The 23,730-nt window shown below is 36.4% G+C and overlaps 1 protein-coding gene across 2 annotated transcripts in view; it reads left to right on the top strand.

Moving 5' to 3' along the window:
* Dcc (DCC netrin 1 receptor) overlaps positions 1 to 23,730 on the top strand; it is a 1,081,061-nt gene that overhangs the window by 507,767 nt on the left and 549,564 nt on the right. For both annotated transcript variants that reach the window (XM_031365997.1, XM_031365996.1), the window contains exon 3: positions 7,148 to 7,432. In XM_031365997.1, the coding sequence (XP_031221857.1) occupies positions 7,148 to 7,432 (285 nt within the window). The remainder of the gene's footprint in view (positions 1 to 7,147; positions 7,433 to 23,730) is intronic.

The following is a 23,730-nucleotide window of genomic DNA, read 5'->3' as shown; positions in this document are numbered from 1 at the left end:
TCCCTGCCTCTTGATCCCCATGATGACTTCCCTGGCCTCGGTCCTTGGGGTTAGGGAAGTCACTTGAGGCCAGCTTTCAAATAAATGAGCACTTAATATAATCTAATCTGCCTTGAATTGTCTCATTTCACTGGCAGAGAAATTACCCTTGCCCAGCTTGCCTTAACTGGGAGGAGGCTAGCCATGAAATATCTGATAATGTTTCCTAGGGACAGTGATTTGTAGGAAGTTGGGTAAATACCACCTAAAATATAAGCTGGTCCTCAAAGCAAGTTTGTAAATCTAAGATAAGAGTTTTGCAGTTGTACTAGGGATTGTCTCCTGATTTTCACTCTGACAATTTGTTTCCATGTGAAAGGGTGTGTGTACAGGTGTGCATCCTATGTACTAGCTTCAGCTCTTTAATGATTTGCCTGAAGAATTCACTGCTTCCTCCCATTCACCCTTCTCCCTCCTACCCTACACCACATTGTTACTATTATTCATCATGGTTGCAATGCTTACCTCAAATGGAATGAGAGGGTTTATTCTGGAACAGTTTATGTGATCATGTCCGGGGAATACTGATTCAGCTTGCCTCGATTTTCATGTTCCAATGTGGTAGCCATTTAATGACAATTTTATGTGACACAACAACAAAGGCCATAAATGACAGAGCTTTTTAAACATATTGCTGGAAACAGTAGCTACAGCAAAGCAAGGAAGTCACAATTCAGATGCTAACTGGTGACAGCCTTAGCCTTTACCTGAAGGAAACTAGAACTTTGTTAGTTAGAACACTACAAAAACATTTTACCTGTTAGTCCTGAAAGGACTGGGCCAAACACTGTGCTTATCAAGGGATATCTACTATGAAGTCTAAAGATCAATTGTGATCAGGCTGTGATCATTAAATCTCTAATCCTTAAATGAGCCTTGGCAGAAGGTTCAATGTACAGAGCCACTCTTTTCCAGAACTATCCTTCACTGCTTCCTAATAATATTTAGAGTCTGTGATGCTGATCTAAGCCAACCACTAAATTGATCACACCATATAATTTTCACTCAAGTATGGATTTGATGAAGAATCGCTATGCCATGTGCTGTTTGTAAAGATAGAATAAAACTAGAACCGAGTTCTTCTGCTCATAGAATTTGCAGATTAGCCTGGAATATAAGATAAACCCCACAGTTCTTCAGTGTCAGTCTGAGTATGTGTTACAAGGGAGACTGGAGTATAAGTGGTTGTACCTGGGCAGAGAGAGGAAGTGAGGATTTATTCCCTGACTTGACATTACCCCCTCCCGCATAAACAATGGTTATGTTAATGAGAGCTAAAAAGAGTAAACCCTTCATTGTACTGATGGTAAATTTGTCAGTTAAGGAATCTGGTTTATGGATGTAAAACAGACCTTGAGCAACATTTAACAAAGTGCACATGCAAAGAGGCTCTTCGTGAATCTTTCAGGTGATAAAGTATTATAAAGCAATAACAGGAGGATCTTTTATGGAGATCAGAATAAGTGACAGACCCACTCCTCTATGCTAACTTCATAATGGGCCTATATTTCTTGTTGTCAGTCCTGTTTACTATGCAGTCGTAATAGGGATTGGTGCTATCAATAACGTTTCTAAGGCTGAAGCCTAAACACGCCAGTCTCTATAAGTCCCTTATGAGAATGAGAAGTATCTGTATTTATTTTTTTCAAGGCCAAGAGGATAAAATAGAGCTTCTGTCTGTGGGGTATGTCTTGACGTTCCCATATGTAAAGCGAACTACGCTCTTCTTTTTATAGCTTCTTACTAATAGGCTTTGGTCTGTGTTAACACATGGTAGTGCTGCACATGTCTAAAGCTGTGAGGTGACTGGTGTGGGAAGCTTCCGCCATTCCAGGTGTTCCTAGACAGGAAGCTGTTGCAGCATCCTGGGCCAGGCTGGGTGTGAAGGCAGGCATCTTGTCAACACCTCCTTTAGGAAATAACCTTCTCTCTGGGATAAAGATAGAAGCCCTCCTGAGGAATTCCAAATAGGTTTCTGTGCTATTTTGAATAGTTCAGCACTCCAGACTGTAGTTAAGTTTATAAGAATTTAATTGAACACAAAATCTGGAGTTGTCCCTCAGTGTATGGAAGGGGAGTTGGTCCCAGGACTCTTTAGAAATGAAAATCTCCAGGTGCTGATATCTTTATTATAAGATGTCAGTTTTGCAAAAACGCATCCTACTTTAAATCACGCCTAGCTGACTCATCAAATATCATAATATATAAGTGCTATGTATATAGAACTTAGGGAACATGACACAAAAGCCTGCACATGTCTGGCATGAATGCAGTTAAAATATTTTCAATCAACAGTTATTGAAGCCTAGCACATCTTAAGGGTCACCTGTACTGGCTTGGCTAAATTTCTTACCCAGTTCTACGATGCTGCTGGAAGAACGAAGAATTGCCAAATAGAAGAAGCTCACCTTAAGCAAATTTAAATTAGGTTAAGGAAATAAGGCGGTTTCAAGATAATGATACAGTACCAAATTTCATTTTAGGTGCTCTTGGTACACAACGCTTATTTAGATTTTTCTTGTGCTGTTCCCTATAAGCTGAAGATACTAATATTTAAATAACTATGATTGGGTGGCAATAGAACTCAGTGGTAATGCACTTAGCTAGACTATATATGGTCCTAGGTTCAATTCCTATTATACAGGCAAGGGGGAAAATATAACTTGTGAAAATTAAGTGAAGTGTATCAAGATGCTTAGTGTAGTACAATATCAAACTTGAGTTGGTACCCAAATGCAAAGCCATCCAGCTCCTGAAGAGATGAGGCAAGAAACTGACCCCAGATAATCTGGAACCTTGATGTGTTATCAGCCAGCATCCAAGTTCCTAGAAGGAGTTTAAAAGTGATACCTGTAAAACTGATGCCGGATTTCAAACTGCGGATATTTTAAAGCATTTAGACTTACATAAAACCTAATAAAATGTTAAGGTTTAATTTTTTTGGCAGTAAATATTTGATATGCCCTGGAGAAAATAGAATACATATACATAACAGGAACATGAGAACATTTCTCAGGGTTATGGATACAATGATCTCTGTCATAATGTCTGAATTATGAGTGATATAAGAAATTTAAGACAGGTGATTCTCAGAAAAAGTAAGAAGAATGTAGTCTGTTATAGTTGATGGTTTTAGAAAGCCTACAGGTAGAGTTAAGTTAAAAATATCTTTCTTTCTAGAAAAAGTGCTAAAGAAATGGCATCAAGACAAGAAGCCACCCAGAGAAGGTGGCATTCTACTTTAATCCCAGCACTTGGGAGGCAGAGGCAGGAAGATCTCTGAGGTTGAGGCCAGTCTGGTCTACAGAGCAAGTTCCAGGAAAGCTAGGGTTACACAGGGAACCTATTTCCAAAAAAAAAAAAAAAAAAGAATGAAACCCAAGAAAAACAAAACAAGGAAAGACTAAGTTTACGGCCTTAGACAAGTTCAGTGGAGTTGAAAACTGTTCTGTAATCGTTGTGGAAAACAATGTGGATTATGCTGGATTCCTGGGTATGTAATAAAAACAAACAAATAAAACAAACAGAACTCTTTACAGCATTTGGATGATAAGATAATAGCAAAAAAACCCTTAAGCACAGGTTTGTTCAACAACTGCAGCATACACTTCCTGATTTAGAAACATATTCTGATATCTTGAATGGACATGAAGGAGCAAAGGACATAGGTAGAAAAGAATGCATCACAAGTAATCTCTTCACTGTGAACAGACTTGCTTACCAGGAAACCAATCTTCACAAAGATCAAAGTTAATCTCATACCTTAGGAAGCACAAAAATATTTACTTCATATTATTGTACTATTGATTTCTGAAAAATCGAGTATTTCTTCTTTATGAGTTTTAGGAAATTTAATAAATAAAATATGCCACAAACTTGATATCATATAATGTCTTTCACAACCAGGAGTTGCCATGCAGTCCTTTAGTTCCATATTACAAGCAGTAAATACAAGCCACACAAAAACCCTATAAACTTACTTGTTTGTTGTGTTTCCTTGTAGCAGCAAAAGTAAAAGACAAAAAGTCATTTTATAATTTCCCATCCTCATAATCCATCATTTGAAGGTTTCCTATGCTACACTGTTAACTTTAAGGATGAATGCATTTCTACTACAGAACCCATGGTACAAGGCATTGAAACCAACATGGTCTTTGCTGTTTCTCTTACTTAAAATCTGACATCAGTATGGCAGTGGATATGAAATAACTATGTGTTTTATGATTTTGCGTGGGGAGAGGTAAGGCATTACAATTTACCCACCACTGGCACCCACCAAACAAGTGACAGCAGTGGTGGACCAGTGAGTTTGTTGAGAGTGCTTATGACAGCTCAACCTACAGGTGACTGACTCAATCTCTGAACTGAGGCACTCATGTCAGTTCCCAAGCCTTTTAAATTTCTCATAGTGTTTGTCTGTCAGTTCAGAGTACAATGTTGTACAGTACTTTGTACACTAGAAGCCCAATTCCATTGTCTCATTATACCAATATGCCATCCAGATAAGGTTGAGAAAGGAAAACAATTATTGAATATCAAATTGAATGACTTGTCTACATTCTCTTTTCTAGCACTATTTTAATACCTTATCAAATATTAAAATATCAAATATATTTACATTTGATATTATAAATATATATCATATTACACACTATCAAAATATAAATAGCAAATGTTTAATAATCTAGCAAAACTTAATCTCACTGATAATCAGATGGAACACAGTGGTTTTGAATCTGTACAGTGTCTATACCTAATGCAGTACCATGTTTCATGTAATGCAGTTACATGTGAAGGTATCCAGATATATTTTCAGTTTACCTAATACATTAAATTCTAGCATACATTAATGAACTATATTATTTTATAAACTTAATATATACATAATTATTCATAACTTTTTCCTTAAGCATAAGATAAATTCTAACAATGAAGACAAGAAAGCATGCTATTAAGTAGGTCAGAAACTTGCTTCCTGACATAAACCATTGTATTGTAATGGTCCTACTATAGCACCTGCTCTTTGGTTTCACTGTTTAAATCCACTTACTTAATAGCAAGTTATATGTTGTATCTTTTTTCTCTAAAATTCATACAAAACTTTACTATAAACAAAGAAAGACTGAGCCATGAAACTAGGAGCAAATTAATGGATACCTTTTGTTTTCCCAAACACTCTGGGCAGGTCTACTATATTTATGGATGAGCTATTTTGATTGAAAGAGTAGCTTTTTGAAGTGCCCTCCTGAAATAACTCTATAGTGTTGGTCTAGGAGATTCCATAGGTCCAAATTCCAGAGTGTTAAATTTGTGAAGCAGATAGGTAGTTTTATAACCTGTGTGCGTGGCACACATTTCAACTGACTAGTTAATAGAAAGTGTCTACATGATCTTGCACTAATCATTCATTTTAAAGAACATTGCATTTCCACAGGATTATATCTCCAAGATTTCAAGAACTTCAGACAGCGATATAACAATGGTATTCTTCAGCAATGTATTCCTATTCCATATGAACTGATGAAATAACTTTATGTATCATTTATTCCATTATCTTATGATTCCAACCCCTATCATTTGAGGTAGGCATGAAGTTCTCCCTGGACTTAGGCCTGAAGCATCACTATAATAACTCTTATTGCTTCTCATGTTAAATTATCTTTAACCCAGTCCATTTACCTTTGATATTCTGTTCTCACCTTACTTTTTCTCAGTTTATGAAAATAAAATGTTTAAGGGAATAAAACCTAAGTTCAAATCATTAGTAGTGAAAGTGGATCACAGTAGAACTTGTCATGGATACAATGCTGATTGGAATTAGTAAAAACTGTATGACATGATTTAATCCCAGATATGGAAAATTCTAATTTAATTAAGATGCATTTATCAACATTAAAATACCATTAAATATAATTAGTAAAATCTAATGAAGCCCAGACTAATGAGTTAACAAAATGTGATTGTAACATGTACCTAAAATGAAAACAGTATCACTAAGATTAAGGGGATATCAAAATATAACAATGAATCTGTGATAACTGAATCAAAGAATTAAAAAATGAAAGTTATTAGGTTCAATTAGCCTGGGGAAAAAATTTCTAGTGCTTTATAAAAAATGACACAATCCATACAGGTGTGTTTGGAGTCACCAAATAATACAAAGATTCTCTTGTAAGTCTGATGTATTCTTGTTTGTAGAACTCTCAGGAAGCCAAGACCATAGCATATCCTACTCTTCTCTAATGAAGCATCAAACTGGAGGCTTTCACTCACCATGCTTTACTCCATTGCGTTCGGTCACTTATCCCCTTCATTTCTATTCTACTCCATGACCCAGCCATTTCACATGGGATTTTATGAGAACATGAGAGTGGTCACATGGATTAGCTACTGTTTTACTACCTAGACCAGGAAATGAAACACAATGTGAAATGATTTATATGTATATGTGGTCCACACAAGCTAGAAATACAAGCTACTCTACCTTTATTGTGAGGATTTTCTTTGCCATACTGTAACCACACCAGGGAAATATTGGTAAGTATTCACATTAAACCGTCAATCTACCAATGGTTGTTATAATTCGAAGTGAAACTATCTTTTCATCCTTGAAATTGTGTCAACTCATACTACATAATCAGTTCTTCAAAAGTCACCATAACTCCATAGACATTTGTCCAGTGTAGGTAACTGGTACTGGATAGCATTTCGATTTATAATAGCAAGTACACATTTGCAACACTGACAAATAAGACCACCATTAACCTGCACATCAGACTTTAATTTTCAAAGTACAATTTCCTCATTTGTTAAAATTAGACTCATTATTTAATGCTATCTAGATTATTTACATGAGCTTTTTGATATCCCAGAGATATGGTAAATGAAGTGGCTCCTAGAGATCAGCGCCAATATTACCTTCCTAACTAATTGAAATAATTCACTTGTCCTGCTTGATATGTTACAATATGTGGTATACTTAGAAGACTAAACAAAACGTGAGAGTATACCTTCTGGAATACTGTGTGTCACAAAGAACAACAGATACTGGTAATTATTGTGCTTTGTTTGAAAGACTTTAATCCTTTCTTCATTCTCTTTCTTTTAGGACCATTGAGGTTCCTTTCCCAAACAGAATCTATAACAGCCTTCCTGGGAGATACAGTATTACTTAAGTGTGAAGTCATTGGGGAACCCATGCCAACAATACACTGGCAGAAAAATCAACAAGACCTCAACCCAATCCCTGGAGACTCCCGTGTGGTCATCTTGCCCTCTGGAGCATTGCAGATCAGCCGACTTCAACCAGGAGACAGTGGAGTCTACCGATGCTCAGCTCGGAATCCAGCCAGCACAAGAACAGGAAATGAAGCAGAAGTTAGAATTCTATCAGGTATTTCAATATTTATGGTGTTCTCCACAACACAATATGATTTTCCTTGAACAGATATTTTCTAAGGATTTTATATTCTGAATTGCTTACTGAAGTTTTTGTTTGTTTGTTTTATTAAATTTTTTGCTATTATACTATATGTGGAAAAAAGCTGATCTTAAGTTTTTGTATACTACTACATGGTTTTGAAAAATATAAATATGCTTAGCATCATTAATTTTCTCATTTATTCTTTTATTCATATATGTTTATTTCATATTTTTGCCAAAAGCCCATTATAAGCAATTCTCATGTTTTTCACTTTCTTCTGACTACAGTCTAAAAGACAGGTATCGTTCCTATTTATAAAAGTGAAAGAATTTGTGAGGTTGAATGTCATCCTTAGATTAATACTTAAAACGAATATCTATTCAAACTTTGGTACAATAATTTCTTAAATGCACTGTACTGTGTATGGGGGATCTAACATTAATTAAAACTGACACAGGTCCTGGAATGTTAAGAGTTCTGGGTTAATATAAACATACAAGTAATTATGACAAAATGGGATTAATGTTATGATACAGAATTTTGATCCTTTCCATCTTTCATTCTTTTTTCTTCTTCTCAAGTAAATCTCTATGACTCTGGCCATTTCATTACCTTCTTCTAAGTAGCCAGAGTTTGATTAGCTATGTCTATATCACTGTCTTCCAGGGGCTGATACTATCATATATTCCTATAGTATCTACACTCATAGTTTGTCAGGCAATCCTATACATACTTTCATGAATCACAGTAAGTCATGAGGCATTTGAATAAACTGCTCTTCAAATGGTAGATGCTAGTGTCCATCCTACACTCTTAGTTGTTTATAGTTATCATATATATTTTACATACAGACAATATAAATCTTTGTAAAAGTAAAACTAGCAATTCAGGTGAAGTTTACTCAGGGTGGTAAAGAAGGCAAGTTTAAAACATTGTTCTCATTTCCTTGTGTCTTCTATGCTCCATTAATGACATAGAAACTGACTTCTGTGTGCACATATTGCTCAATTTTACCTTCCATCCACCTTGGAGCGATAATGGAGCCTTTATTAGTAACACGTGCTCAGATTTATTTAGGAACCAATTTCATACCCCCAAGTTAAATATTCATATTTCTATGTCATAAATAATGTATATACTGAATCATCAGCTAGGGAGCCAAAACAAGTCATATTTAAAGTATTGACAAGAATATGCTTGATTATCTCCATATGACAGAGGAGCCTATTTCCAGTAATATTAAGGAATCACAACGAATTAATCAATTTTTTAATTTTAAATAGAAAATGCAAAACAGACATTAAATTGGTATTGGACTTTATTTGTTCACCCTGTAGACTGTATTGTAATTGAAATGTGTGGAGATTTATTTAAAGTCACATTGTTATTCTGATTCATAAAAAGAAGATATCAGTGTACCTTGGAGAGATGAAGATATTTCTCATTAGAATGAAAATTAAAGTGAAGTAAGGCCATGTGTTGAGGTGATATGAAAAGAGTTGGAGGGAGAGATGGAAACGATTGTGTCACACAGTAAGCATGTAAGTTATGGCTTTTAGCTTGGTGTTCTGTGGAGGTTCTAACACTGGGAGCCAGCCTTTCTCTGGCTCCTTTGGCATCTCTTGAGACTTTCTTCCTCCTGTTGGGTTGCCTAGTGTAGCCTCCATAAGGAGAGATTTGCCTGGTCTGATTGTATCTTGTTTTGCCCTGTTTGGCTATTGTCCCTTGGAGGATTGTTTTTTTTTCTTTTTATTTATTGTTTTTGTTTTCTTATTTACAATATCTCCTTTCCCAGGTTTCCCTCAAAAAAAAAAAAAAACGACAAAAATAAAAATAAAAATAAAATAAAATTAAAAAAGAAAAAAATTTAAAAAACTAAAACAATCCCCTGTTCCCTCCCCTGTCCCTCTGCTCACCAACCCACCTTCTCCTGCTTACTGGTCCTGGCATTCCCCTACACTGGGGCATAGAACCTTCACAGGGCCAAGGTCCTCTTCTCCCATTGATGACCGGCTTGGTTATCCTCTGCTATACACATGCTGCTGGAGCCATGAGTCCCTCTATGTGTACTCTTTGGTTGGAGTTTTAGTCCCTGGGAGCTCTGAGGGTACTAGTTAGTTCATATTATTGTTCCTCCTAAGGGGCTGCAAACCCTTCAGCTCCTTGGGCCCTTTCTTTAGCTCCTTCATTGGGGACCTTGTACTCAGTCCAATGGATGGCTGTGAGCCTCTACTTTTGTATTAGTCGGGTACTGTCAGAGCCTCTCAGGAGACAGCTATCTCAGGCTCCTGTCATCCGGCACTTGTTGGCATCCACAATAGTGTCGAGATTTTATGATTGAGCCAAAACTATTCTCAACAATTAAGGAACCTCTGGTAAAATCACCATCCCAGACCTTAAGCTGTACTACAAAGCAATTATGATAAAAACTGCATGATATTGGTACAGCAACAGGCAAGTAGTTCAATGGAATAGAATTGAAGACCTAGAAATGAACCCACAAACCTATGGCCCTTTGATCTTTGACAAAGGAGCTAAAACCATCCAGTGGAAAAAAGACAGCATTTTCAACAGATGGTGCTAGCTCAACTGGCAGTTAGCATGTAGAAGAAGGCTAATTGATATCCTATCTCATTGTACAAAGCTCACGTCCAAGTGGATTAAGGACCTCCACATAAAACCAGATACACTCAAACTAATAGAAAAGAAAGTGGGGAAGAGTCTCGAGCATATAGGCACAGGGGAAAGTTTCCTTAACAGAACACCAATAGCTTATGCTCTATGATCAAGAATTGACAAACGGGACTTCATAATATTGCAAAGCTTCTGTAAGGCAAAAGATTCTGTCAATAGGACAACATGACAACCAATAAAATGGGAAAAGATTTTTACCAATCCTATATCTGATAGAGGGCTAATATCCAATATATACAAAGAACTCAAAAAGTTAGAATCCAGAGAACCAAATAACCCTGTTAAAAAATGGGCTACAGAGCTAAGCAAAGAATTTTCAACTGATTAATACCGAATGGCTGAGAAGCACCTAAGGAAATGTTCAACATCCTTAGTCATCAGGGAAATGTAAATCAAAACAACCCTGAGATTCCACTTCACACCAGTCAGCATGGCTAGGATAAAAAACTCAGGTGACAGCAGATGCTGGTGAGCTTGTGGAGAAAGAGGAGCACTCCTTCATTGCTGGTGGGATTGCAAACTGGTACAACTACTCTGGAAATCAGTTTGGTGGTTCCTCCGGAAATTGGATATAGTACTACCTGAGGACCCAACTATACCACTCCTGGGCATATACTCAGAAGATGCTCCAACATGTAAGAAGGACACATGCTCCACTATGTTCATAGAAGCCTTATTTATAATAGCCAGAAACTGGACCCAGATGTCCCTCAGCAGAGGAATGGATACAGAAATTGTGGTACATCTACACAACAGAGTACTACTCAGCCATTACAAACAACGAAGTTATGAAATTCTTGGGGAAATGGATGGACCTGGAGAATATTATCCTTAGTGAGGTAACCCAATCACAAAAGATCACCCATGGTATGCATTCTCTGATAAGTGGATATTAGCCTAGAAGATCAGAATACCCAAAATACAAACCACAAACCATAAGAAACTCAAGAAGAAGGAAGACCAAAGTGAGGATCCTTAGTTCCTTCTTAAAAGGGAGAAGAAAATACCCATTGAAGGAGTTGGAGGCTTGTTCTTTTCTGAAGAGGAAATGGAGGGGGAATAGATATGGGTGGTAGGAGAGGGAAAGGAGAGTTGGGAAAAGTGGAGAGAGGAAAAACTGTGGTCAGGCACATATGATGGAAGATTTTAGTTTCAATAAATACAAAAGATATTCTCAAGGAAAAGTTGAAATAATGTAAGGTATTTTATTTAAATTCTTGTTAATTCAAATATTCAATCATAAAATTCCAAAAATTATAAGAGCTAACACACATACACACATAACGACACATACACACACACACACACACACACACACACACACACACACACACACACGAGATCATACTTGACCGAGTCTGTGTTTGCACTGTAATGGTCTGTTTAAGACAAGTTCTGTTTGATTCATTTGTTCCCAAGTTTTTCTGTTTCTTTAGATGTAAAACACAAAAATCCACCAAAGTTATAAGATTATATAAGAGAATGAGTAAAGCATTATCCTTAATGCCTGAGTTGCTAATTATGCTTCTCAGATTTTTAACATCTTGTTATTTTTCCTGAGTCAGTTTCCATTTTCCAGAAGCACCAGCTTGAAGCACTAATTGTTACATATACATAGTGTGCACTTCTATTCTAACTCTAATTTAATTTAAAATGGTATGGCCAGTAAAATAGAAACTTATAATGTGATTAGCATGAATTAGTAGCATAGAAACTGCAGCTGCATGCTGGGATAGCTTGTACGTGTAGTGGATACACTTTGTAAACTGAGGCAGAAATATGTTCACGTGTTTGAGAATTGACTAGCCTATGTAATGAATTCCAGGTCAGCTTGGGATACAGAATAAGATGCCTCAAACAAACAAACAAACAAACAAACAAAAAAACCAAACCAACCAACAAAAGAAAAAGAAAGTAAAAACAATATTAGAAGCATAAATCATTAAAAATATTTTTCTGTAATACCTAAAGTCCTATGCTGGTTAAGTAATATATTTCATTAGTGCCAAAGTGAAATTTTAAAACTTCACCAGCACATTTATTAGCATTATTTAGTAAAGTATTTTGATTTATTTATTTGTTTGTTTGTTTATTGTCTTTGCAATTCTTGGGAGTAAACCTAGAGCTTCCGACATCTAGAGTAAGGGTTATAGCATTGATTGGAAACCCTACCCCTTCTTGCTTTTTTATACTTTGAGACAGGGTCTCACTAAGTTGCCCTGGATAGAATTTTACTCACCCAGCCCTTTAATTTTGGATGTTCTTGCCTCAACTTCCCAATTATTATGTTAGAAATCTCTGTCACATTCCAACCATAGTCAATTTCCATGTATATGTCTACGGAGTTTATCTAATTCTAAATAACTTTAAGTTTATAAACTTATTCCAACTCATGGAACATATTCCAGGTCATAAATATCCTCAGATAACTAGGCTCTGTTCAATTTCCAATGATGGAGCTAGAGAAAGGACCCAAGGAGCTGAATGCGCTTGCAGCTCCAAAGGAGGAATAATAATATGAACTAACTAGTACCCTCAGAGCTTCCAAGGACTAAACCACCAACCAAAGAGTACACATGGAGAGACTCATGGCTTCAGCTGCATATGTAGCAGAGGATGGCCTAGTCAGTCATCAATGGGAGGAGAGGCACTTGCCCCAGTGTAGGGGAATGCCAGGGCCAGGAAGCAGGAGAAGGTGGGTTGGTGATCAGGGGGAGGGAGGGAATAGGGGTGTCTTTTGGAGGGGAAAAGCGGAAAGGGTATGACATTTGAAATGTAAATAAAAATATCTAATAAAAAATAAGTAATTAAGAGTGACAAGTTTGAGTTTATAACAACTGCATCCCACACCATTTTGACTAATTCCCACATTTGCAACCTTTGGTTACAAAATAATTGATAGTTGATAGAATCCTGGAAAGAAAACCCATAAAGCAAGTAGATCACACTGTGGACAGCACAGTGAGAATGCTCCCTCACCGTGTATGGGAGAAACGCCATTCCCTGTTGTGATGATCAGGTGGCCTTTAGCTATGGCCACTATAGAGAAGGAGCAAGAGGAGCCCGAGACTGAGAAGTTTCAGAGATTCTGCTTGAGGGGATTAGAAAACAGAAATGATGGTGGCAGGAGGCAGACCAGAGGAAGTTACACTGGGTAGAAAGGTAGGTAGCAATCATCATGGTCATCTTGCAGAGAACTGACCAGGAGCTACTGCCATGGTGGCATCAGGATGAATTACGAAATGGAGATGATCTTGATACTGTTAAGGGCAGGGGTTGTGACTTAGGAGGGCTGAGGTGCCATTGTGGTTCAGACAGAACCTGGGAAGGGGGATCTGAGTAGAGACAGGACTGTGTGGTCATGTCTTACATATTTAGTAAGCCTGGGCTTCAGAGAAGATGGTTGTTATAGATAACATTGGTGATGTAATTCAAGAGAGGTTTTCCATGGTATTTCATCTTTTCCATGTGAAAATAATTATTTCTTTCAATGGTAGGAAAACTGGTAACAAATTTAATTTGTTGATTAGTGATTTAAGACAAATTGAGTTTTTCCATATGAGTAGTCATATGTTTTTGATAGAGTAAATTAATAGTGAACAGCTTTAATACACTTTTTTTTTAAAGCATCAACTGAAGCAGTACAGGTTGTGATGTTTCCAAACAGCATACGTAATGGGAACTATACGATAGATTGAAGCTGCCAGCGATTGTGGATGTAAAATTAACTTTATTCGTGGCTCATCACCTATGAATGCCAAGCCAGAGAGTGGGCTACTAAATTATAAATCTGTTTTGAGCGGTAAATTGACAAAAAGAACTGGTCCAGGCACTGGAATTCCTGTATCAGGTTTCTTAATTATCTAATTGAATTAGCCACTTGATAATTCAATCTACTGCTTTTTTTTTTTTTTTTAACTTAGTGATAGTCAAAGGATGCTATGTTCTCTAGAGACCGAGAGGTATTAACTTTCTGGGGTTTGTTGAAAATTTATTCTATTTTTTGTTATAATGTTTAATTTTATTTCAAATATAGTTTGGGTATGTTTTTTTAAATTTTTATTTGTGAGCATAGAACAGATAATTTCACAAGATCTTTAAGAAGACAATATTATTTTCAACATTATATTTGAATAAACTACCCTTTTATTAAAAAAATAATTACAGGTTTTCATAGAAAGAATTCCCAGGTGCTGTTCCAGACCACTGAAATAATGTGACTCTCACAAAACATATAAATATTTTTGTGTTCTAGTATAATAGTGTAAATACACTATTGTATAATTTATGAAAGTATCCAATTGTATTATGTCCTCAAAACAACAAATGTGAGATATATATATATATATATATATATATATATATATATATATATGTATACTGTATTAATGCGTTATAGTGTTACAAATTGAAATCTCTGAAGTTGGAAAGGTGATGCAGTGGGATGGTAACTTTCAGCCACTTTGGACAACAGAGTGAGCAGCTGGCTAGCCAGAGGGGAATAGCAAGAGTTTTGTCACACACACAAAGAAAACAAGTTGAGAATCATCTGATTCTTTAGATTCTGCCACTGCTGACTGATCATGGTGGAGGCTGCTGAAGATCTGAGTAGCTTTAACAAGACCTTAAAATAAGACATGGCTGAGGTTTGCTGCTGTAGCAGGGCCTAATGCTTAGTAGCATTTTGCCCACTGTGGACCTCCTATTAGAACCAGAGCCAATCTTTGAAACTCAGTCACTGCTTTATCCACTAAGTTGACATCATATCCATGAACTTATTTTCATACGAAAATAACCACAACACCTTCCTGTTTCATGATTTGTCTCCTGTGCTTATCCATAAAACCCAGTCTTCTGTCGTTCATTCTGTTAAGACTCTATAGAAATTCATTCACATCTTCAAGATCCTCTGCTGCTTCTAGCTCTTTTAGTGCTCCTTCCACATCTGAAGTAACTACATCTTTACAAATACAGGACGCCTCAACATTATCTGTTATCGTTGTAGTTAACTTCCTTCATGATCCTATTTATGTTAATCTTATGACCTTCCACTAATCATAAACATTCCTAATGGAATTTATAATAGTGAATCTTCACCAAAAAATTCATTCTCGTTATTCTTTCAACATTCCTTGTACATATCACCAGAAGAATCACTCTGTATAAAAGAAATAACATTATCAAATGTATTTCTCAAATAATAAGATTTGGACATAAATGAATCTTTGAACCTTGGGATGCAGAACATGAAACTATAATGTCATTTATCTGCTCTTCAGTGACTAAAAATACTGCCAGTAAGGAGCAGCATTTTGTCAAGAATTGTTTCTTTTATGATACATGTGCAGATATCAATGCTGGGCTTAAATATTACACAATATGTGCCACAAGCCAATTGTTCTGTCACCCTATTTTTGTTGTACTTTGAGAGCCAATGCAGAGTAGAAAGATATATGATAATTAAATGGCCTCAAGCAGATTTTCACAACTGTGAATGAGCATCAGTCTTAACTTAGTTACTACTTACATTAGCACTAGACCCATGAAACAAACTGACCTTTGAAGTTTTGAAGTCAAGGAACTGACATTTTTCTCTAGCTATGAAATTCCTAGGTATCAGCTTATTTCAAGAGAAGGCTGTTGGCATATATTGGAAGTCAGCTGTTTGTATAGTCAGCTTCCTCAACTGTCTCAGCTGGATTAATTGCTACATCATTCATATTATTATTTGTTGTTATTTGTTGAGATCCACTATTCACTGACACACAAAGAAACAACTCTTTACAAAACACTACTCATCATTGGCAGTGATCATGGACACTGACAACCAATTTAATGAGATTATTGTTTCCTGTGAGTAATAGAACATCTGTTCTACATCCTAGGGTTCAAAGAATAAGCAACAAATTTATACTTTCGAAATAGAACTGCCTCATTTCTTATACTTCATGAATCAACCAGTTCTAGCTTCAGATTTTCTTCTGAAGCTTTCTTATGTTGCCCACTTCAACAGAATGGAATGAAGATTGGGGACTTATCTAGATTAGGGTTTGACTTAAAGGAATTTCATGCCTGGATTGATCTTCTCTCCAGTCTATTCCATATCAGCAGAACAATGTTTTGCTTTCTTAACAGTTATGCACTCAATGGAGCAGTGCTTAATTTCTTTCTAAAACATTTTCTTTGTACCAATAACTTGGCTAAGTGATTGGTACAACAGGTCTTGCTTTCAGCCTACTTAATCTTTCAGCAAAAGTCCCTTCCTAACTGAACACATTTCTAGCTTTGAATTTAAGCCATGAGGCACACAATTCCTTGAATTATAGCCCAGTTCTATTATTACCCCATCACAAAAACAGGGATGGGAAAACTGAAGAAAGAGAAATGTGAAAATAGTTGGAAATCACATTTGTCTGTGGCTGGGAATATTTGCAAGTGCTTAGGATTGTATATTCTGACATAAATATAACCCAGGGAAAAAGGAACATGGAAGCAAATTACAAGTATGAGCCATCTAACACTAAATATTTTTTTCTTATACTTCATGTTACCTGAAGTAAAGTATTTTCCACTCCATTTAATTTTTTTGTGAAGAATACTTTTGAATGTACTGTTACTGACATGAGGCTATAAACAGGACATGTGGCCTTTTGAAGATTTAAAAAAATGAATGAAAATATTACCTGTGTTCCTTTCATATATATATTTTTAGGAGAGAATGAATTATGTTAGTACATTATATTAAGCTACATGTAGTACAGATTTTCTACAAACCATAATTTATCTCAACTGGATGAAAGGGCCTGAATATGGACTGCCACATCCATTTCCCTAGATTTGGCACAGACTGAGTTAGTATCCCAATATGTTATTATGAAAAATGATTAAGGACATGGATCTTAACATCAAACTAAGCACGGATCTTGGTTTCATTCATCCTACTTGTACAATTTAGAACAAATTACATAATTTAAAGCATTATCTTGTGGAACAAAGATAGAGATAGGATATAGTTTGTAGAATGATTGTAAAGATTAAATTTGACAGGCCAAATACATTTTGTAGTTCTCAGCAGATACTGTAATTATTCTCGCATTTTAGAAGCTTCCTCAATACTAAATTATTTGATTCTCATGGGAAGATTATTTTCCTGATTATTTACCTTGTTTTGATTAGGGGTATACAAGCAGCCTGGAAGTTAAATATCTGTAACTTGTCTAGTCTTCTCTCTTTTTTATACTTAAGCCACAGATATATGAAAGCACTTTCTCTCCAGTATCTCATTACTCTATGATTTCAACCCATGCCTCTCCATCTTCTGCCGTACTAAATAAGCCACATTGGTTTAAATGAGAATGAAAAGAAAAATGTGATTGCTAGTATTTGTTCTTCAAAATCCATTAGCAATTCAAACAACACTAATTTCTTTTGCTCATTTCTGTACTGAGGAGAGGTAAGATGTGACCTGACTTTGCAAATGTCTTCACTGCTTAGGATAAAATTTATTATTTTATTCCATGTTCAGCCCCAACCCTGCCTTTCAAGGATTTAAGAGTTCCAGTTTGCCATAGAAACTCCAGTTTTTAGAACCTGCATGACAATTTCAATCATGCAATAATTATTGATAAAAGAGTCAGAATATGAGGAATTTTTTCTATGTTTAGGTTAATAAAAATCCCCTTTTCAGTTTATATTACTAGAAAATTCCCAAGATCAATGATTGAGTGACTGTCATTGTCACCAAGAAATTATGTGGCCTCTTACCATATAGGAGCTACCATCTATGGGAAACTGGGCTCAAGGGCTCAGGAATGCGTGGGCATGTGAGGAGAAAAGGTCACATCTTAATGGATGTGAGACAACTGAGAAAGCCGCTATTCAATGGGGTTGATCAAAATCCTTTTGGAGGCTGAAGAAGCGTCTCTATTGTTAATAGCACTTGTTGCTCACATAGAAGGTTAAGTTCATGTTGCAGTACCTACATTTTGGTCCCCAACTGTCTGTTACTCCAGTTCTAAGGTATCCAATGCACACAGAACTAGGGCTATGTGTTGTGCACATGTGCACATTCATGGAAAGTATGCAATATGTAAACAAATCTAAAAAGTAGATTTAAATCATATCAATTGCAACAATATTTAGCATGTTAGTATTATGAAGTTAATTACTATAGGTAAATGAGCATCTCTGCCCTTGAGTCTGTCTTTTATCACAATTGGGGTAAGAGATCCACAATTCCTATTTGAAAACGAAAATGCTAGGGGAGTATATATTACAACCCCATCTGCCCACGCTCATGCCACACAACGGTCATCCCATCATCGAATGCATTATTGTTTCTTCTTTTTCATTGATGGTGAATATTATTATTGATTTTTTTATATTCTTCTGGCTTCCACTCTATGAAGAGTTACTATATTCCAAAAGGTAAAAAACAAAAATAACCTTCTTTTGATAGGCCTCCAAATGGAGGGATGTGTGTTTCATGAACAGAAGGACTTCTGTGTTCTCCCTAGTATAAAGAGCGAAACGCATCTTCAACTCCAATGATGTAGTAACAGGCAGTCTTTTCGAATCCAGACATGAGGGTATATGAAAAAGAAAACTGTCATTTATCAGTGCAAGTGTCAGGAAAAAAAAACCTGAAATCATCAGAATACTTGCCTTTTCCACATGGTTTAATACTAATTACTTCTTGGAAAAATAAAAGCATATTCTGTTTATTAAATATAACAGTTTTGCCTTTATTACCTTAACATAGTATAAATAGCAAAGAACCAAGACAGTTTTAGGTGAAACTAAAACTATTAAAAAAAAGTATTGAAATAAAAACCACATTACTCTGCTGGAGAGTTTCCAGTGTGCCTTCTCTCTCTCTCTCACACACACACACACACACACACACACACACACACACACACATGAATTATGAAGATTTTTGATTCTTTAAATTAACTTTTGCATATCGTAATGGCATATTTGTAATTCTAAAGTCAGATTTAAAAGAAAATTGAACCGTTCTGAAAAAGAAAAATCACTTCCTTCAGACCTGCTTCAGTAATGATTGAACCAAAATTTCCCCGAGAGACAGAAGGGACTCAGCCATACTGTTGTGACAAGAATAGATTTCTCTTTCTTCTAGATCTAACCACAAATAGCAGTGAGGGCGTGTTCATGGAAAAAGTAAGAGGAAATTTGAACAGATATAGGAATATTTACAGAAAGGATGTCATTTTTAGTACCAAATTAGTATAAATAAGACAAGACAATGGTAGAATCCCGGAGTGAAGAACAACTCCTGAGAAGTGGCTTCTGGTTTCCTCTCTGTTCAAAGCTCGCCAGTATACAGCCAGATGAAAAGGTTTAGTTTATATTAATTTTAAAGTTTTAAATTTTCATCCCATACGGACAGGTTTGTGTGTGTGTATGTGTGTGTGTGTTTGTATGTGGGTGTGTGTGCGCGTGCATACGTGTGTGTATGTGTGCATGCATGTGTGTGTGGTGTGTATGTGTGTGTATATGTGTGTATATGTGTGTATGTGTGTGTGTATGCATGCGCATGTGTGTATGCACGCGCATGTGTGTGTGCATGCGCATGTGTGTGTGTGTATGTGTGTGCATGTGTGTGTGTGTGCATGCGCATGTGTGTGTGTGTGTGTGTGTGTGTGTGTGTGTGTGTATGTGTGGTGTGTATCCTTGCCTATCCTGGAACTCACTTTGTAGAAAAGTCTGGCTCCGAGCTCATAAGGATACCCCTCCCCCTCACCCCAGAGTGCTGCGATTAAAGTGTGTCCCACTACCACCTGGAAATTTTTAATTTTTCTTGTTATTAAATAATTTCTGGTTTTTATGACCTATCAAGATTAGGTTGGTTTTACAAAATCTAAAAATACAAACAGTGAGTTGGGAGGAGTTCCATGGAAAATTTCACTCTGAGCTTATTCCATTGCATATGCCTGATGGTGTTAGAGAGATGCAGAGCAGCAGAAGCTGACGAGGGCAGTGGCTACAGAGCCAATAGGTGAATGGCAGGCTAACATGGAGGTGGGAAAGCAAATAGAGAAAGCTGTCAAGTTAAATGAATTTGTAAGTGGTGGGTTTGACTCTTCAGTTCCAGTTGGAAAGCACAGAATAATCTTTTCAGCTTTGATATTAATAAAGTACACCAAAAACTATACAATGGGGAAAATGGTTTTACATTCAGAAAACATGAAAATTAAAACCATTACTAGTTATTTTCAGAGTGACAGTTATTAAGCTGAGAAAACTACTCATTTTTTTTCTTGCTGACACAGATTCCAAAAATCTATAATTTAATTTTTCTATGCCTCAGTTACTTCTCAGAATCAGCACATAACTGTAATGGTGAAATTCCTAAATAAGGGTTCTGGAAAATGGTCCCATTAAGGACAGCCTGTCATCACAGGGTGAACATTCACTTCTACTTCTCTCGAAACCTCTAACTCCATGTTCTATAATATATGAAGACTATAAGAGAGTTTCATTCTACTCTAAATATCAACTCCAGTCAGATAACTTATGTGGTCAAACTAGGCATTTTCCATAAGGGTACTAAACAACAAAGGTCTGATATATTAGGGAAAAAAATCTATGAATGAAGAATTTTCCTAAGTAGCCTCAGACTCAATTGTAATGCTTGACAGTCCCCTTTATCTCAGAAAATGCCACTCAAAATTACCTATTCTCCAAATTCACTAGTAAACTATTCATCTACCTCTTTTTATCAGGGGCTCCAGTAATACTTGATGGGACTTTTCCCCTGTGTATATCAATCAGGCAGAGTGTCATAGTATATGATTCCAGAGGATCAAGGAATAACTATAGGAGTAGACCTTTCCTGAATGATAATGATTAGACATGTTTTACTGTTTTATAAGATGAAAATAAGGATCATAAAGATGAGACAAAGGAGAAGAAAAAGCAAACCAGTAGGAAAGGGATATAAAAGATGTACAGGAAGAGAGAGAGGGAACACATACCACCAGCTCCTATTTGATAGATGCAAAGCTGTTCTTGTGCTGATAGGGCATGTACTTCTTGGGTCTTCATGATGATTGCTCCTCTGATTTATCTCTGCAGGTTGTCAAAGAGTGTTTCGTGGATATCTTAGTTAGGGTTTTACTGCTGTTTAGAGACACCATGACCAAGGCTTCTCTTATAAAGGACAACAATTATTGATGTTAGCTTACAGGTTCAGAGGTTCAGACCATTATCATCATGGCAGGAAGCACAGCAGTGTCCAGGTAGGCATGGCTCTGGAGGAGCTGAGATTTCTACCTCTTGTTCCACAGGCAGCTAGGAGCAGACAGACTCTCAGTGGATTAGGAGTAGGATCACATTGCCCACCTCCACAGTGACACACTTCCTCCAACAAGGCCACACCTATTCCAACAAGACCACACCTCCTAATAGTGGCACTCCCTGGGCCAAGCATATTCAAACCACCACAGTGGATTTCTATGGTCCTCCGAGGGAACCCATGAGGTCTGACATTAGTGCTCTACTCTCTGTTAGAGTTTTCCCCAACTGACCAGGAATGCCCTTGATGAAGCAGTAATATTTATTAAGCTTGATAGTCTTATATGTTTGGTTTTATCTTCTGTTGGTCAAATGTAGAAAATTCACATGAAGGATTTCCCAGTGCATTACACTTTGTACGGTAAACACTTCTGTGATAATTTAGATTCCACACAGAACTAGCTACATTTTTTGTTGGTTCCCCTTATGGCATGAACATTAGCTTGACTTGAAAAGACAAACAGCAGGAGGGTTGATATCTTTTCAGACACAGACCCTTGTGAGATATTTTATCAAAAGTGTAAAACCTGAATGAGTCACTTGAGGAAAAATATTTTCTACCGAGAAACAAATTCAAGCTTCTAAGCTAAAATTGGAAATTTTAGAAACTTGAAGATTTGACTGGTACTTTGACAGCTCTCCAACATTAGGAGTCATTTCAATGGGTTTGCTGGTAATAGTAACAAATGGCTATTTCTATAATGATACACGTCAACAGTTGGAAGTCCTAACTAGAATAGCATACTATTCCAAATTACCATCGACTGATGAGACAAAATCATAAATGATTCATTCAAAGTAGGAGATGGGCCAGATGCCTATTTTTATATGATAGTGCAGAATGTTTATTGATATCATGTCAGATTCTGCATTACAACTAACTGTCAAGAAACTAGTTATTGGGATTTGGTATAGTGTTAAAGGGATACTTCTACCATTATCTGAAAAGTCTGACAGAATTTGCCTTTGACTACTGTGAGGAGAAAGTCTTCCTCCATGGAAGTGTTCAAATTCTGAATGGGAATATAAGTGTCTGCTGGGGGGTGGGTACCAAACTCAAGAGCTACAGCTCTACTCTAGGTGCAGGTAAGGTGTGGGTGTGTAGGGGAGATGTTAGCACTGGAGAGAGAAGTATCAGACAGTCCAATCTTGACCTTGGGCTTTTCAGTCCGGAGCTGTGGAAGTTGGTCATCTACTACTGGAGGGGCTGGGTCCAGTCTTGAAGACCATTACAGTGTTCTGTTGGCAGAGCCATGTGGTTGGAGATCCTCAGGGGTGGAGTTGGCAACTCACATGCCTCTGGACTGTTTACAGGAAACGCAACCAAAAATACCCATGAGAACTGTATGAATTAAGAAATCATCTTAAAGCCAGCTTATTTTAAATAAAGCCACACAGTCAAGAAGTTTTTTACAAATGTAAGAAATCACCACTGTTATCCTTTTAATTTTTGTTGGAATATTACATTATTCATGAAATACCCATTTTGTAAGGTTCAGTTACCTTAAGAGGATTCTTTGGAGTCCTCAGTAATAGTGAGCAGACTTAGATCCTCTGTTGACATTATCATGTAATTCTCTTTTTAATGATTTTAGAATAGTCCCCTCCAAGTCAGATAACAGATGAAGCTTAAGTAGGCCAAAATTTCCATTTAAAAAAAAAAAGTGAAAAGGGAAGAGAACTCAAGAGGAATAGTCAAAGGTACTAGGTTGCTATGTGTAGTTCTGTGTTCCATGGCATTTGTATAGTCCAGGGAAGAACTTTGTCTTACCTTATAATAACTATTCTCTGCATCTCTATTTATATACCACTCTCTTGGTTTCTAAGGATGCCAACTCTGGGGACTGGGAGACCAGCTCAAAACTGAAACCAAACCAAAGCAAACAAACAAAAAAAATTTGCCAACATTTTATTTTCAATAGTAAAAACTAAACTGGGTTTTAATTGAAATACATTATGATTGTTACAATTAAATTATAATCACAAATAATGTAATTTTGTATATATTCATGAGTTTTACATTACAGAAGGTAACTCACAATTGTCAACATTAAAATTTGTCAGAGGAAAATATTTATTTTTACTATACTAAACTTGCCAAATCTGTTACCTAGTACCATATAACTCTCTCCAGTTTTATCTTAAAATGTTTTATATGTGAAATAACTATATAAAGTATATGCACAGTTTAATAAATAACAGTAATACGACTTGACCTCCCTTTACTGTAATGAAAGTGGGCTCATTAATTCACT

This window comes from Mastomys coucha, unplaced genomic scaffold (genome assembly GCF_008632895.1).
Source record: "Mastomys coucha isolate ucsf_1 unplaced genomic scaffold, UCSF_Mcou_1 pScaffold13, whole genome shotgun sequence".
Taxonomy (NCBI): Eukaryota; Metazoa; Chordata; class Mammalia; order Rodentia; family Muridae; genus Mastomys; species Mastomys coucha.
Note: the sequence above shows the minus strand (reverse complement) of the source record. Positions and strands in the feature narration are given on the sequence as shown.